Consider the following 18,519-nt stretch of genomic DNA (forward strand, 5'->3'; position numbering starts at 1 on the left):
GTTAGAACTTTTCACATAATCTTCGACAATTTTATTCGTCCCCATTTACAATACGGGAACATAGTATTTCATCAATCACTCCAAAAAGATAAGAAATCTCTGGGGCGTATCCAACGGCGAGCCACGAAATCAGTTCGAGGACTCAGAATGAGGACTTATGAAGAGCTCCTCCAATCACTTAATCTTTACCGATTACAGTACAGGAATCTTACAGGTGCCCTTCTAATGGCTTACAATATCCTTAACACTTCTGGACATCTTAAACACCCACTTAAGTTTAGCTACTATACAAATTAAGGGGTAACACCCGGAAACTAGAGACACAACCCAGAAGAACGAACTATAGACACAACTGCTGCTCCTTAAGAGTTGTCAAATGCTCGAATTCGCTGCCGGCTGATCTAGTTCAAGCGCCTTCCCAGGAGTCCTTTAAGAGGCAACTTGACCTATTCTTAAGGACTAAGGATAATATCTTACTATGATTTACCAATTTCTTTCTCCTGTATTATCGTTAATATACCTAGGTTCCTGCCTGGAGTTATTGGTGATCCATTGCTACTAGACACGGAAACCCGTTAAGCGAAAGATTATTCTAATCCGTCTACAATTATTGAAACCATTTAAATTCACTCACTGGTAGTGTTCGAATGGATTTTAGGAGTTATTGTAGCACTTTTTTAAAAGCGTTAAGAGCGACCAGTTACGTTAAGTTACCTACTAGAAATGCTTTTTAAGAACCTTTCAATGGAAAATTACTGGAAATAATGGTGGGATGATAATGGCATCAGTGAGATGATTAACAAACTAGAACTCAATTAAGTTCTAGTTTTGCATGGAACTTTGTCGTTTTTTAAGCTTCGAGGCATCTGAGACTACAGTCTCAGATGGTGATCGTGCTTCGACTGTTCGTAACCACGGAAAATCTACATTACCACCAAAAGTTGTCATGCTGTGAACCAACCCAGTCTTCCGATTTTGAGGTTTCTCCGAGTCATAAGACCAATGGGTATCGCTGAAAAACTCCAATCATATTAAAACACAATTATATGAATACAGAATATTCTTTTCGAAAATTTCTCATCAGGTTCTAAAATCATATATATCCAAACTAATAATCCATAAAATCGGCCAGGTTTAGGGCAGAGTACATCGTTCAGAACTGTAACATGTGATACAAGGATTGTTTGTCATATAAAATAAAATCGTTAATTTTTTGGTGACTGGTATAAAGTTTTAACCTAAATAAGTTTATGCATTGAATGCGACTGTAAGATAAATGATCAGAATAAATATGGCCAACATGGAGTGAGAGAGAACAATGTAATTGCCAATCGGAAATTACGTAATATGTAGAATAATATGAATTAGGCAAGAACCAGTAAATAGGGGTGGATGTTGAATAAATATCTCAAAAATGTTAGCAAGTAGAATAATAATAATAGTGACAACGGTAAGATGTGTGGATAAGTTAAAAAACAAATGAACATTAATCCGATAACGTCACCATATCATGAAATTGATTATTAACTAGTTGGGCCTGAAGTTGACCGAGTAAAAGGAGCGGCTGAACATATTTCGTTGGGATGCAAAGTTCTGGCTTTTTGATCCGAATAGTAGTTGCTTTAGCCGTCTGCTGGATTTTATTTTACATGACAAACAAACCTTGATTCACATGCTACAATTTTAAATGATGCTCTCTGCCCTAAACCTGACCCATTTTATGGATTAATAATTTAGATATATAATTATAGGACCAATAGGTATGTTGGTAATTTCCCAAAATTTAGGTAAAAAACCCCAAAATCTGTTGCGTAGTTCTGTGAACATGAATTTACTATTTAGGGTACTGCTTAGGCCTTCTACAACATATTTTAATATTCTGTTACATGATAATCAAGTTCACAACGCATTCCAGTACCACCGTTTTTACCTTGCTTTAGTACGTCAAATAGACACGAGAGAAAATGGCGTCCGTTAAACGCCACTCTTAAAAAAAACAAGCCACGAAGGTGAGTTGCTGTTACTGTTATAAACTTCGACTACTCCTTCTGCCGAGCTTGACTGCAGATGTTTCTTTTAGACTAATAGTGAAGAATGCAACGACAGAGATGAGTGCGATAGGGACCAACAAAGATTCATAGTTGAGGCAAGGCTGCTAATGCTGAATGACATGTCATTGGTTTGCCACAAGAACAAGGTCATGTAAGTCGGTTTTCTGATTGTCGATTTTGACATATTATACTTGGCAGATGAAATAGCCATAACAAGGGGCAATCAAATAGCTACGGAGATACAACTTGATGTTGTTCGTAATAATTGAAAACTATTGTACTCAAACTGAACGGAAAAGATTAGATTCAGGCGAGATTGTTGTTGTACTACGGTCTCAAAGAAAAAGCTTCACGCACGAAAAGGATTGTTCTGATGTTGTCCAAAGAAGCACGAATAGCACATATAAGATAGGAATCTAATGGATCCAGGATTATCAAAGCATCCTTCATAACAAAGAAGTAAAACCAAACGAGTGTTTTCCATTACTATGCACTCAACAATGATAGCAACGACGACGATTAAGTTCAGCATTATGAGAAATAGCTATCGATTGTACGAAAATGACCAAGAGAGGACCTGAGAATCCTGATGGGAGATCTAAACACTGAGTATGAATGTATATTATTTAATATCCCAATACAAAATATTTCACTTCAGCTAAACCTAGTACTTCTAAACGCGTGGAAAATAAAAATACTGGAAATATGAAAAACCGAACCAGCAACATAGAACCTGTCACTTAACTTGATAGGCTCTCAATCCCACAGTTCGAAACAATGTACCTGAGAGAGATATACATATATTAAAAATAACGAGAATAAGTTGTGCGGACGAAAGAAACAAAACGAGTTAAGACAAATTAGTTATAGGCGGAACAATATTCCTACAAAGACGCATACGTCAAGCTACATGGGTCTCACAGGATCACACCACAGACAACCAGATAGATCGTATTTGTATCAATAAAAAATTCAGAAGGACAATGGAAGACGTGAAAACTAGGAGAGGAGCTGACATAGCTTCATATAATCACCTGGTTGTGTCCAGGATGAAACTGAAGTTAAAAAAACAATGGACTGCCGGGGAAACAGTATTACAAACGCTCAATACAGCTTTCCTTCGAGATACTAACAAACTGGACGAAGTCAAGATAACCCTCAACAACAGTTTCCTAGCCTTACAGGATCTACTAAAAGGCTGCTTACTCTCCTTCTTCTGATGGTCGACTGGATTATGAAGACCTCGATATCTGAGGGGAAGCACGGAATACGATAAACAGCTCGGGATCAATTAGAAAATTTGAAATTCGCAGATAGCCTGGCCCTTCTATCTCATACACACGAACAAATGCAAGTGAAGGCAACTAGAGTAGCAACAGCCTCTGCATCAGTAGGCCTCAACATACACAAGGGGAAATGCAAGATCCCTAAGTACAAACAACGAACACCAACCCAATCACACTTAATGGGGAAGCTCTGAAAGAAGTTGAAACTTTCACGTACCTGGTCAGCATCATCGATGAAGGTGGAGGATTTGATGCGGACGTAAAGCCAAGGACATCATTACTAAGATTGAAGGATATATTGAACTCAAAACAACTGTTAGCCGCAATCAAAGTCAGAATCTTTAATACGAACGTAAAGAAAGTTTTACTGTACGGAGCTGAAACTTGGAGAACTACAACCATTACCAATAAGGTATAAATACTTCTAAACAATTGTCTATGCAACATACTCAATATTCGTCTACCGGAAACCATCATCGACAGCCTACTGTGGGAAACAACAAACCAGACTCCAGCTGCAGAGGAAATTAGGAAAAGACGTTGGAAGTGGATACGACCTACATTACGGAAATCACCAGACTGCATCACGAGGAAAGCCATAATTTAGAATCCTGAAGGGAAGCAGAAAAGAGGAAGACCGAAGAACACACTACGTCGGGAAATGGAAAGAGATATGAGAAGGATTAACAGCAAGTGGAAAGGACAGCCCACGACAGAGTTGGGTGGAGAGTGCTGGTGGGCGGCCTATGCTCCTCCGCGACGGGTAACAGGTTTAAGGAACGGGGACTTTAACCGTGATATCAAGAGACATATAAGAGCCAACCCTAGCATGCAAAAAGGGCGTAACAGACCTAAGTAAGCACGTATATACCAACTTATGCAACATAACAAACGCAAAATAATTTTGTCCGCTACGAAAACAGTTCGAATCTTTAAATATATAAATAAAACAGACCAAACTTAATTAATAAAGCTTAAGTAGAAGATACTAAAGAGGTAACGTTAGCTTCAATGAGAAAAAACACAAGTCTTATTCAAGACGATTTTTCATATTGAACAGTTATATTAACCGAATGAATTCAACTACATTGAACTCATAAAGATCTGTCAATTTGAGTACTAAGAAAATAGATTAGAAACACAGATACACATAAATTTTAGAGAAGATTTAGGAACATTCATCATCTGCAAATTGTTATTGTCCGGATGGTATAATTGAAATATAAAGGACCAATAAATAAGCCAAACTCCGAAGACTAGCTGTTACAGCAACCCACGTTTTAGACGACTGATAAGATGGACCATTTTCAAAGCCGGACCCAATTTAATCTTCATATAATTACGCAGTGATTCCATGCTAAGAAGAAGAAGTGCTTGGCCATCTATTTCCTGTAACAAAAGAGTTATAATACATCCACTTACTATTTTTTAAATCTTCGTACACATAATACAATATCAAATTTATGGATGCATTGACCACACAGTATATTTGCAGAAAGATACAAACTTTACAATGAAAAAAAGGTACGAATACTTAATGTATAACTATAGAAAACCATCATAAGTGTTCGTTTAACGACTCAAGAGCTAATGATGTGCCTTTACTAGACAAGTAAAGTCTGAGGGTTCTGACCGACTTTAGCTAATTTTATTTAGAAAGGCGAATAGTGCCGTTAATGCTCACAATATATATACTAATGCTTACTACCTATAAATCGACATACGGTAGCAAGTTCTACGTGCATCATAATGTAATGTGGTATGGCAACTCAAACCGATATACTCGTATGTCAGGTTCTACCTTGCGTATAACTGAATGACTGGTATTACAACTACTGAAATTAGATCAAATAAAGTACTAGAAGCGGTCATCAATTCGGACCAACCAGAGACTCCAATATTAATATATCATTTTTCACTAGTTTATTTAAAATACAGCTAAATTATAATATGAAAATAGCTAGTGAAGATACTAGTACTAAAGATCTATTCGTCAAAAACAGTTCTTGACCAACTGCAACATAAAAAATTCGTCACTAGTGTGTAAAGAGGTAAATATTGCGCACAACCGGTGAATATAGCTAACATGGATTGTCATAATTGGAGGTCTATTGAAAAAAGCAAACTTATTATTCTCTTTGTAATAAACACCAGCATCAGTATTAACTGACGGTTTTTCAACTAATTATAAGACTAAAAAACTTGAAAACTGCATGACTAACTGATGTGATGTGTGCACCACGATAAGAGGTATTTTTAATATCAAAGTATCGGTGTTACAATACAAGGTTGATTGCGAACGCTACTCAAGTTTTTAATCCAGCAGTGATATGAAAAAATGTGACATGCTAGGTTACAAAAGATTTAATCCAGAATTAAAAACATCCTAAATTAGCATATTGCGTTTTCCAGTCTCAATTTGATACTTGACCTACTTCGTGGGACTTCTGGATTCTTGTACACAAAGCACCGTTCGTGCTGAAAAAAAACACCATAACATAAAACCTGAAGACCAGTAATTATTTGTAAAATAAAAGAATGGCCCACTTTGGTTTGAGCTATGGAAATAAGTAAGAGAAAGCGGACAGTATTAACGATGACAAAAAACATACATGATGTTTGAATTTTTCCGCTGCTTCAAGGAGAGTAGCATCACGAGCCGTAATGTAGTTGTATACTTCTTCAATAGTCCACTGAGTAGGATTAGGAAAAGGAAACGATCCTAAATCTGAAATTTTATACACAAACAGTTAAAACTGATGAGTGAAATGTCTCTTGTTAGTCGTCTGATACATAATTTTGATAAGTGAATTATGGCCAGCAACTTCAAACTATCGTTTGTATGCGTATTGTGTTTTTCTTTGTCTAATATTTTTCGACCAATATACTTCACTTGACTTGAAGTGACTGACAGTTGGATAGGCTTTATCGAAGTTAAACGTAGAGTACTCATTATGATATTGGATCAGTTATTGTGAAATTTCACCAGCTAAGATATCTGAGACATGAATTGAGAGAATACAGCCTTTCCATAAGTCGATCCATAATATAGTAAAATATTTACATAAACAATAGAATAAAAATCTTTAAAAAAATACATTTTATTTAATTATTTGCTACTTCCGATATGAATAATGGGAAACTGTGGCCTTGATATTTGTCTGTGAGATAGATCAAAAGCGTCTTAAAGTATTTGATCCCGAAATTCATACACTAAGCAACAAACCACCTTAAGTAACTCACTATAAACTTATCTTCAGAGATATTTGTAGTTCTAATGATAGAGGTGTTTTGTGTACACCAATAAACTAACAATTAGTTACTACATGAAGTGATATAATATACTGAACTGTGTTTTTAACTTTTTAAATATAAGAATTAAATCCTAGTCACAGTCAGTCAGTAACAACGTAGAACTTCGTACGTACGTACGTACGTACATCAATTCGAGTTGCCACACCACATTAGCACAGAGATGTAGTGGCCGATTCAAATCCCGTAGTGGTAGAGGTAGTAAGAGTATAAGCAGTAATCAGAAAAACTAGGGTTTGAAGATGTTATTCAAGGAGTATAATACAGTGAAATAAATTTGGAAAGAGGAAAAAAAGGACATGAAGAATTCAGAAGATTAGAATTTGGGAGGACACGAAGAGTGGATGCATCTGCGCCAAACGATTTTGATCCATGTCATTTAAGGTCTCTAACCATCGGTTGCTATCATCTCGCAGATCCCAACCAGGTAGTCTACACCTGACAACATGGCGCAGTCCACTTGTCAGTGACTTCATGGACTTGTGCCATGTTTTGGTATGGTCGCCCCTAACTTTCTTCCAACCTACTCCTACACCAGAAAACATTGCACGTCGCGGCAGTCGGTGGTTGGGCATACGTAACACATGTCCAAACCATCTCAACTGACGAAGTTTCACTACTTCGTCAATTGATTTGACATCCTTATCTAGTACCCATTTCCTAACAACTGCATTGCTTACTCGGTGGTCCCGGGATATACGAACAATGTTTCGAAGACATCTATGATCGAATACTAGTAACCTACGAATATCCTTTACTTTTGCCGGCCATGTTTCACTGCCATAAAGTAGGACGGAGCGAACTGCTGTGCAGTTAACACGTCCTTTGGTTGATAGACGGATATCTCGCCTACACCATAAATGACGCAAGTTGGCAAAAGCTAGTCGAGCCTTCTGTATCCGTGCTGAGATTTCGTCAAACGCCAGACCATAAGGGCTGATGAGACTTCCAAGTTAAGTGAAGCGGTCAACACGCTCAACTACTTCACTTCCTATCATTAGTTCGGGTGTCGATGCAACCCAATCCATTCAGGTTGACTGGAGATCGTGGGAAACCGAAGTGTGGCTGAAATGATCCCTAAAGTGTTCTGCCCATCGATCCAATCTCCTGGATTGAGGATGAATAATACGTCCATTTTTTCCGAGATAGTTTCGTTAACAGTTCGATTCCTAATACCGGTTTGCTCAATAAGTTTGAACAGTCGTCTGCTGTTACTTATTGCCGCCGTCTTTTCTATCTCTCTTGCTTTCGCTACCCACCAGTGTTCGTGATCATTGCGCAGGCTTCTTGTCAGCGTGCGCTTAAGCTGACTCTGCTCTTCATCATGTTGAGAGCCAGATGGGATGAGTTTTCGAGCATCTATCAGTGCGGTAGATGCTGCTGAGATCCGGTGTTGCTTCCCAACCTTACGGTTTACCTTACTAGCAGATATCACTGCTGTTTCCACAGCTTTTCGAGTATCATTCCATACTGCCTCGGGGTGGGCATCACCTACATAGCTGCCTAACTGTTTTCCTAGTTGTTCCTGAAATATACTCTTAGTTTGACTATCATTAAATAGGACCCTAAGAGGTTTCCTTGCAGCGTCTTTCTTACGTTCAGTAAGACGCAGGCAAATACGTGCTCGTACTAGAGCATGATCTGAATCTAAGCATGTGCTCCAGAATAAGCGAGTCTTCTATCGAGCCCCTCCATCGGTGGCTGACAGCTATGTGATCTATTTGGGGCCAACGTTGGGACGAATTAGGGGTCGCCATGTTAAAAGATGTTTCTCCTTATGCTTAAAGTTAGTATTTGCAAGGAACAGGCGGTTATCTGAGCATAGCTGCAACAGACGGTCGCCATCATCTGTTCTTTGAGCCACGATGCTATAAGATCCACCTAGGTGTCTTTCCCTTCCGCTTAGTTTACCTACTTGATCATTAAAGTCACCAGCCACTATTACTACATCCGAGAGCCTAACTTTTCGGAGAAGGTCGGAGAGCTTTATGTAAAACTCATCTTTTACATCATCTGAGCTGCAGTCAGTGGGAGAATAGGCAGAGATGACGAAGAGGCAACGACGAGTGTCCCTATCTTTCCGAGTCCTTATTGTTCCGTTTAGTCGGACAGCGCACGACTGTCTACTGGGATCCAGTCTAAGAGAGCTTGTTCTGCCCTAGGACTCAATGCTAAACCTACGCCGGTGAGTCCACGAGAAGCAGAATCTGGGCCTCCAGATACACGAAGTGTGAATCGAGTTGGTTCGTTGTTTTGACATGGTGATGTCAAGTGAATGACGCTACTCGGGTCCTGTATGCGCGTTTCGGAGACGCAGCACGCATCGATGGCGCGGGATTCTAAAGTCCTAGCTAAGGAAGCCTGTTGTCCCATTTGGCACAGTGTTCGTACGTTAAAAGCTCCTACATGTAGTTTAGAGCGTGGTTTCAGGAGACCAGGAATAACGTTCCGCGTGCTCAAATCGTTGGTCCTAGCGGTGCGAGGTGAAAAAAGGACGTGAGAGGGGTTAGGCGGGGAGATAAGAGAGGTATTAAGAGGTGTAGGAAGGATTTGAATGTGACCAACTTGGTCTCGTGTGTTGTTACGGGTATGAGGGCTGATGTCACTTCCCGGTTGCCCACACCGTAGAAGGGTATCTCTAGAGGAACCTGAAAAGGAAGTCGGATTAATGTCGGCCTTAACGACCTGGGAGCGTGACCGCAGAGCCCAGGGGACAACTGCTTGAGGCCGGACGCGCACGGCCTTTTTGTGGGAGGTTTTTGATGTGTTAGCTCCGTTCTTCAAAGGGCCTTACCACCGGAGAGGGAAATCCGTGAGGTAAGGGTCAACCATTTCTAACCCCCTCCTTTCTTGTGAGAAGGCAGCATCGCTGAAGATGCCGGTTGTCCGAGGGAAACACCTTACCGCTGTTACACCCCTCTACAGTCAGCAGTACGACTTCACCCTCAGACCTTGGAGTTGCTGCCTTTAGTCTTACCGTTCTCCAATCGACCTGCCTGGCATGGTAGAACCTACAGGAACATATGTTCCAGCCAATATAGCTCGGTTGGGTCATCACGATAGGCAAGCCCGACCACCGCGTAAAGGTAGCAGTCACCACTTTATGAATTTAAAAAATGCCAACTTCTAGAAGTTCCCAACCTTATCTCTCCATTTAGTCAGTGCCAGATGTCATATAAATCGTGTCCAATAAAGGCTACCACAACCCAAGGAAGTCTACACGGAGATAAGTTACTTTTAGCACAACTGAGCCTCATACTATTGGCCTAACTCAGTCAGTGGAAGTGTTAAGATTATCAGAATTATCAAACGCATAAGATAAGATTATTATCTAGTACACGTACTGGAGATTGTAAAATGTACGATAAAGAGAATTCACAATTTTAATAGCATCATTTCTCTTATAGAATAAATTGGCTAATAACAAAAAATTGGTGTCTTACTCTTGATTTTTAACTTAAAAACGGTTATAATTCATATATATACATATATGGGTAAAATACATCCGGCCACTTGGGTTTCTTTTACAACAAGGAATGAGTAAAGGTATGTTTAGTTACCACATACAACTATTAAAAAAAACTATGACTATTTGAACATCTCAATCTTAGAGGTTTACAAAAACGGATAAATTACTGGATATGAATGAAATTATTTCCTGGAATTTTTTATAGCTGAACAACTTTAATAAATAGGACGGTTTATCTTGACAGAACACTGTGGGGATCATTTTACAGAAGCTACTAACAGGGATATAAGCGAAACTGATCAAAAACAAACTAATAGGAAATTAGCTCGAGAAAAAAAATAGTAGCGTTGCTAAACAACTTAATTAATTCATCAACTGGGACAGTATCATGTTGTGATATCAGAAAAAAAGTGTGATCTAAACGGAACAATCAACTATCCGGGGAGACTAACTGACTGCTTGACCAATACACAGCATGAATTTTACTGAGGATGCAACGCAAAACTAGAGTTCTATTATTTCTAAGCCTTAACAATGTGATGCTAGGATTGACAATCAAACATTTTACTGAATTTACTCGGAAAGTAAATGAGTTCCCAAACGTGATGCCTGAAGCCTCGTTGAAGCGTCAGTTGGAAATACGGATAGCTATTCGAAAACCAAAATTAAGGAGCAGATTTAGAAATTAATTCTCACACTAAATGCTCAAACAGACTAACGTAATGGACTTCGTCATATATAGATGAGACGCTTTGATATGGTATTTGACTTAAAAATACGTTTATAGTAGCACAGGGAACAGGAGTGACCTTTTGATTTTTTTGTATTAAAAGCGATTAGATGAACTTAGAGTTCACCTGAAAATGAACATTACTATTCATAGATGTTCAAAAGTGGAAATATTTTCCAGTCATGTTGAAAATAAAATTATATTGGATGCTTCATGAACATCAATGGGCAATGAAAGTTACGTTGAACAGAGACAAATAAGAAGTTATTATAATAGTACAACAATAAAACTCTGAATCGCTCATATTCTCCCATTGAGAAAGGTAGACATGAAAACTGCAGACCTTATGCTAGATATAGTCTAAATAAGTTGAAACCATATTTGTAGGTTTCATAGCATTACTAGATATGGGCACAAACTTACCCAGTGATGAAGGAGATACTGTTGACGAAGGGAGATGTGTAGTTAGACTCTGACTATCTAAACTATCAACATTTTGATGAGCGTACACAGGATAAGAAGATTTATTAGAATTAGACTCTAACTTTCCAGAAAACCACAAATGTGAATCGGATATTTCAACAGACAAATTATCATGAGTAGGGGAATTCATTTCGTCAAAGTAACAGCCATTCGTATGCATGATATCATGGGAGATATGTGATTGAAAGACTAAACTTGACCCCATGGTTGCACTATTACTTCGATCGTTCTCCGATTTAAATAAACTCTTTCTATCTGCCATGAAGACAGGAGTACATGTTAATGCAGAATCGTTTTTGCAGAAAGCAGTAGAATCGGCAGCTTCGTTTTTGTACAAATTGGGATTGTCTTCTGAATAAGCGATTGACTTTTCATAGTTTTGACTCACATCAGAAAAGGCTTTCAGCTGAGGAGAAACTGAATCAACATACTCATAGTCGCACAGCACCGAACTAGTTAAACTGTTACTATAAAGTAAGAAAATAAAGAATAGGGTGTGAATTCTAGTTCCAATGATTGGGTGCCATTAACATACAGTTGCACTTCCTTTAAACAAAAAGTAAACTCGTTAATTCAAATTAATACACTTAGCGAAAACATCGGACGAAAAACTTAACAAAGAAAGGAAGATCACGGAAAACTTGTCTACAAATAGGAAGGGGACAATCAGTCTGAACATGTAATAAGGTATTTCAATGTTATTCAACAAAAGAGGAAGTCAATACACTTGTATAAATGTGTTGCGATCACCCACAATAAATAATGCATGGCCATCCTTTTCCGGTAACAAAAGAGTTATAATACATCCACTTACTATTTTTTAAATCTTCGTACACATAATACAATATCAAATTTATGGATGCATTGACCACACAGTATATTTGCAGAAAGATACAAACTTTACAATGAAAAAAAGGTACGAATACTTAATGTATAACTATAGAAAACCATCATAAGTGTTCGTTTAACGACTCAAGAGCTAATGATGTGCCTTTACTAGACAAGTAAAGTCTGAGGGTTCTGACCGACTTTAGCTAATTTTATTTAGAAAGGCGAATAGTGCCGTTAATGCTCACAATATATATACTAATGCTTACTACCTATAAATCGACATACGGTAGCAAGTTCTACGTGCATCATAATGTAATGTGGTATGGCAACTCAAACCGATATACTCGTATGTCAGGTTCTACCTTGCGTATAACTGAATGACTGGTATTACAACTACTGAAATTAGATCAAATAAAGTACTAGAAGCGGTCATCAATTCGGACCAACCAGAGACTCCAATATTAATATATCATTTTTCACTAGTTTATTTAAAATACAGCTAAATTATAATATGAAAATAGCTAGTGAAGATACTAAGATCATACTGGAAACCAACAACAATAGACCTTCAGAGTTGAAATAAAAGGTGAGTTAATACCTCATTACAAAAAAAAGAGTCGGTCACAGATTTATAGCTATTCACCGCTTAGAACATATAACGTACAGAGCTATCAGGTTTTACTTAGTTACGTACGTTAGATGTTGTTGAGTATCTACTCATAAATTCTGTGTAACTGAACATGTTTGAAGCTTACTTGGCTATTTTGAATTTCTGTTTTATTTTGGGATATTTTTTCTTTGAATTTCCACTGCGACGCTTCAGTTTGTGTTGTTTGCTTTTTTGCTTAGTTTTTGTTACTACTTTCCATGATTTTAGTTCTGGCTCATAAGGATGTGACACGTTGGACATTGGCATTAGTGACGATTTCGCTTGAAGACGCACAACGCAATCGGAAGGGCCACTGAAACGTCGATGACGTACGTTCGCAGAATCACTCACAAATTCAGAAGCTTCGATTCGTGGAGGATGTTCAGGGGGAGACGAAGAGTAAAACGTGTTTAAAGAATCATTTGCATCTTCTAGGACAGGAGGGACAATGGGTGGTGATGTCAAGGACCGAATGGAAGAATCAACTTGTGAAGTATTTAGGGAATTAGGTTCCACAAACAAATCAACACGTTCATTTTTATTGACGTCCATATGGTCGGAAGCAACGCTATTATGATTTGGCATTGATAAAACAGGAGAAAATGAACTCCTTATACTTAGAGGTTGTTTTGCTGACAGCTCACAAGGATTCCTGAAAGGTGTTGAGCTTTCTGGTTCGTCATGCAAATTACTCCTAACTAAATTTGTATGCGATTTAATTCTTCTTGAAAGTCCCAACTTTTTACGAGGACATGAGGACGTTTTATCTGTCTTTGTGATACGACTGCAACTGTTAGTAAGTACTTTAGATAGATATTTTGGTGAGATGCTGGGAGCTTGGGAAACAGAATTATGAGCATACAAGAAACTAGGGGTTGAATGAATAATTGGAGAGCGTATAACGTTTGGTCCAGGTGGCTGAAGAGGGTAGTTGGCTGACTTACACCAACCGACAGGAAATAGTTCACGACTATCGAAACGAGCCCAATAGTCAAAAGCTCCTGACCAACCATCAAAATTTATCAAAATATGGTGGCCATTCACTGCGCCTACAGATGCAGGACATATCAGCTGAGTATTTCTACGATCTACTGCCTCTAACTTGTCATTCACTTGGAAGTAGTTATCCTCTGGATCTGGTGGTTGCTGTAATATAAAAAATACGGTATTACTAATTGGAAACAACGTGAAAACAGAATACGAACTATAAGACAGATTACGACTTACTGAAATGAACCACGAAGGATCTGCAAAACGCGTTCCTTCAGTTGCTTTCTTAAGAGTACGATTCCACACAAGATGATTATGCATATAGCCAAAGGGTGGTTGTAGTGGACTTCCAGAAGGATAAGGTCTGATTTGATCAGAATCAACTAAGAACCAATAATCATTACGATCATCAGTTCCAACCAGACGTATTCTCAAACGTGGACCACACGTTTCTATCACTCGAGCTAAACTGAATGAAGCTGCTCTGAAGCGTCGGACAGTTCCACTGGAGTGAGGATTCAGACTGGACCTTCTACATGGGGTCTCCAACAGCTGTTGATTACTAATAGTAGAATTATTAGCATAACGTGCTTTTATCAGGTCGTTTGAATATGGATTGAGAACAAGAGCTGCGCTACGTTGATCCTCCGCTTCTAGAATGGTATTCACCTCGAAATAGTTTGGCGGAGGAACAAGAGACTGAAACAAAAACAAGAAATTGATGTTTTGATACAGTAAGAAATGTATAAATGAGCAGTTAGAAGTGGAATTAAGATGAAATAATCGATTATATAGAGTTGAATAATGTTAAAATCGACATCAATATGGAATAAGTGAATGCGATTGGTTTCGCTAAAAAAACTGTTAAAATATACTAAAAACTCAAAATAGCTATAATCTATATTGCATAAGACTCAGCTACACTTGATGATATACTAGTTACTATCCCAATACAAAATATTTCACTTCAGCTAAACCTAGTACTTCTAAACGCGTGGAAAATAAAAATACTGGAAATATGAAAAACCGAACCAGCAACATAGAACCTGTCACTTAACTTGATAGGCTCTCAATCCCACAGTTCGAAACAATGTACCTGAGAGAGATATATATAATAAAAATAACGAGAGTACGTTGTGCGGACGAAAGAAACAAAATGAGTTAAGACAAATTATTATTATTGGGCGGAACCTCCTTCGCCATCCTATCATTTGCCCCCAAATGCCCAGGTATGGTCGGGGGTGGGGCGTGTCAGCTTTCACTCTCAAAATGTTACCATATGTCCACGCGTATACAACCACTGACAATGAAGACCTACTCATTGCCTTCTCACGACAGAGGTGTTGTTTACGAAATTGAGGGGGTGAAAAGCGAATGTCCGGTGCTTTAACTGGGCTGGTAGAAACAGAGGGTCTACCTAGGTGAGTTGGAAAACCCTAATTCCAAACCAATGGCGCACATGGGCTCCAAAATCCTGAGGGAATAAATGGCGTATGAACCTATTGTTGGTCACCGGCTACCACGAGACTGCATCTCCTGACGTTGCTTCATTGCCATATGTTTTGGACCTTTAAGTCTAAAGCTCAGGATGTGGCGCCCTAAGAAATCACCTGCTTCGGTTTGGGCGCCCGGGTAGTATCACAGACCTCACACAAATCAATCGCAACTCCTACTGACCTTTTTGTTATTGTGGCGGATACGTATTTGGTGCCCTCTCGTGCCAATGTTTGTGTTCAAATAAAATAATAATAAATAAATAAATCTACTAGACCTTCATGAGGCTGTTAGATATTCTATTACAGATGATAATGGCATACGTCAAGCGAGTTAATGACATATTTGGACAAGAGAATGGATCAAAAATCAAATAAGTTTGGTGCCCAACTAGGTCTAATGTGGAACACTTAACATTTATAGGCGAAAATAAAACATGAATTCCACTTCTGAACAACTCGGATCTGCTTCAGATAGCTTCATAACGAGCCTTGCAGATCAAGGACATATTTTGAAGTTGTCAGCACTACATAAATTAAACCCAATAACTTACATTTGCTTCTTAGCATCAGATGTCTTTTTCGTCGACTTACGTGTTATATGTGTAAACGCTGAATTTACTGATTTACGACAGCCTGTGTCCCACAACAATTAGATCAGGAAATATTTCGTCTGAAGAACCTTAGATTTAATGCTTTCTCCAGTAGTTTATGTGGTATTCAATAAAGCTTGTTAGGAACTATGAACAGCTGTAAGAATGTTTTATCAACAAAGTTACAAATACTTTAGTAAATCAAGCAATTAGTCTCGTTGATAAACATTTCAAAACTCAAATGTGCCGTCTCAAATAATGGCATCTGAGTGTCTTCATTTTCAACCAGCAGGGTTGTAATATCCTGTGCCCCTGATAGCAAGTAACATGGTAACTAATAAGATGCAGGATTTCGTGCCTAATTCAAGTGTATCAACACTGACTGGTAGCCTCTGAATGAAATATGGATATGAACGAGATATTTCTTAGATATCTACAAAATTACGATGATGTTGGGATACCTACAATGCCTTTGTACTACTGCCTACGTAATGAATGAACCACTGGGGTACGACCACAAAAGTTTTCATTTCGATGGAATTGTTGATACTGGAACCAGAATAGGCAGTCAAAAATAGGTACAATATTCGATGATATTAGATACTCAAGAACAATTATTCTCACAAAGTTTTCCAACAAGGAAAATTCTGAGCCCTTATATAGTTAATCGAATTTAAGCAGTACAAACTCATATGCGTGAATATCCAGTTATTTTACCGTGAGTGTTGTTAAGGTACCCTTTTGAATTATACCTTAAGGCCATGGACGGATTATTTCCTTACTGTTCCTTTACCTCGTAATATTAATAGGCTTCAGACCCATGTGCCAACTTTCTCTCACTTTGCTAGACTTGAAAGTGTTTGACTTTGGTAGGTTGCAGCAATTAGTTACTGATAACTTGAAATCTGGCACAAAAATATATCGGTCCAACATGGCATACTTCATATCATCAGAGATTTATAAGGTAGTGAGTGAAACTACTGCCGAGAGCACCAGATAACATTGTATCAAGGATACTGGTAAAACCACAGAACGAAAAATATAGGGTTATACGAAAATCGGGACATAGGAGCAACTGCGACTGGAGAGATATTACCTAAATTCTCTAGTCACAAGTTAAGAATAACTTATTCTTGATCGGTAAGACCCCACTTCTCATAAATCTACGACCACCAATGGAATACTGTACTGGTGCCACGTCTTGAAGGGAGCTACACTAATTTCTACTGTGGAGAGTAAAATAAACTATTCATTCTAAGTCAAATTTGTATCCTACAAAATAATTCACTACTAACCTGTTTAAAGCACTCCAACTTTGCCGGGCGACCGTTTGTTTTCTTAAGATAGTCGTCCCACGTAAAACTATTAGAACTATCAGCTGAAACGTGGCAACCCATAACACAATGAAATAACAAAGAATAACTTCAGTACTCCAAGAAACAATATGGTAATGTTACGTCACCGTCTGGCTTTTAGTGTATGCTACAACTACCCAGGAATGTTTACGTTTAAGATTATTCCGCTTATTAAAAACCTGGAAGAGAAAATATGGATATGTGAAATAAATGATGAGTAACATTCTCGGCATTGTAATTCTTATTATACTCGCTACCATATTTTCAACTCATTTATTGAGAAAAGATGTCTAATTGTGGTATTGTGACACGGTAACACACGATAAAGAACATTTGCGCCAGACTTTACGTTGAGGATGACTAAACTATAAAATACACGTACAACCGACCATTATATGATTCCTGTTTAGTCGAATGTTCAAATTCCAAGTAGTGAACTCATGCAGGAAAAATTGCGAGAGCAATATGAAAAGTTTAAATAAGGGAGAATCAGCTTTCTGGAAAACAAAAAGCCGAGGCCATGTGCCCAAATCATGCCAGCAATGAACACTATATGAAAAAGGAAATTCAAACAGATTCCTTAGGAACACTGAGCACGGAATACGAATGAGAATTTACCATTATTCCCTTAAATCCTAAACAATTCATTCTTCAATTAAAGTGAATGGGGTTCCTGTATCAGGAAACTAATATATGACGCTGCAAATATGATTCGGCGAAGCGATGTTCCCGAAGTAACAAATAATTACAATTGACCTAACTACGAGGCTTGTTCGAAATGAATCAGTACCAGACATCACAACATGTGTCAAAAGCCAACACCACTACGATGTATTTCTAAGAAATTCAACTAACCTGTCAAAACATCGGTTACTAAGGTTAGATATCTCAGCAGCAGCTGAAAGCGATTTTTTTTGAGCTATGCGACCCTGTAGAAATAGAGGCAGAATACAGAGCGAGTGAGAATGGCTAGTTATATTAACCACAAGTATTACCACTTAAACGCAGAGTCTAACAACAAACAGCAACAAGGTTAAACTTCAAACTTGGCTCTTACATTTTTCCTGAATTGGTGCGAATAAAGCTAAAACAGTTTCAACAGAAACTGTCCAATGTTTCAGACCTAGATTATGAATAACTAAAGCTCGTGCTACAGTGTGAAATCGTTTACAGTTTCGTTTCTCTCTATTTTCATAAAAATCACTTCAAACTTTGCGAACCAAATATCAAGACTACATAATTTCCTCAAGTTTTAGTGTCGGTTTCTTTTTGAAAAA

General features: G+C 38.2%; 1 protein-coding gene across 3 annotated transcripts; it reads right to left on the reverse strand.

Annotated features, from left to right (window-relative positions):
* Positions 1 to 4,257: 4,257 nt before the first annotated feature.
* On the reverse strand, positions 4,258 to 18,307 carry SCMH1_1 (sex comb on). 3 transcript variants are annotated; one of them, XM_051210813.1, is made up of 8 exons: positions 18,238 to 18,307; positions 18,098 to 18,171; positions 17,183 to 17,421; positions 14,039 to 14,500; positions 12,918 to 13,957; positions 11,272 to 11,798; positions 5,950 to 6,065; positions 4,258 to 4,726 (listed from the first exon to the last, which is right to left on the reverse strand). In XM_051210813.1, the coding sequence occupies exons 3-8, from the start codon at positions 17,282 to 17,284 to the stop codon at positions 4,601 to 4,603; spliced, it is 2,373 nt and encodes a 790-aa protein (XP_051070832.1). In that variant the 5' UTR covers positions 17,285 to 17,421; positions 18,098 to 18,171; positions 18,238 to 18,307; the 3' UTR covers positions 4,258 to 4,600. The 3 variants fall into 3 exon arrangements, with proteins under 3 accessions (XP_051070832.1, XP_051070833.1, XP_051070834.1); XM_051210814.1 differs by having other exon boundaries at positions 5,950 to 6,335; positions 18,098 to 18,307; XM_051210815.1 differs by having other exon boundaries at positions 4,258 to 6,362; positions 12,918 to 18,307.
* Between the last annotated feature and the right edge of the window lie 212 nt (positions 18,308 to 18,519).

Source organism: Schistosoma haematobium, chromosome ZW, assembly GCF_000699445.3.
Source record: "Schistosoma haematobium chromosome ZW, whole genome shotgun sequence".
Lineage (NCBI taxonomy): Eukaryota > Metazoa > Platyhelminthes > Trematoda > Strigeidida > Schistosomatidae > Schistosoma > Schistosoma haematobium.

What these genes read in the sequence shown, in the direction of transcription:
- SCMH1_1 (XM_051210813.1), bottom strand. Translation starts at nt 17,284, where the DNA reads ATGGGTTGCCACGTTTCAGCTGATAGTTCTAATAGTTTTACGTGGGAC. An exon ending in ATCCTTCGTGGTTCATTTCA is followed by an intron (nt 13,958 to 14,038) that starts GTAAGTCGTAAT and finishes TTTATATTACAG; the next exon opens with CAACCACCAGATCCAGAGGA. An exon ending in AGTATCTCCTTCATCACTGG is followed by an intron (nt 6,066 to 11,271) that starts GTAAGTTTGTGC and finishes ATAAAATTTCAG; the next exon opens with ATTTAGGATCGTTTCCTTTT.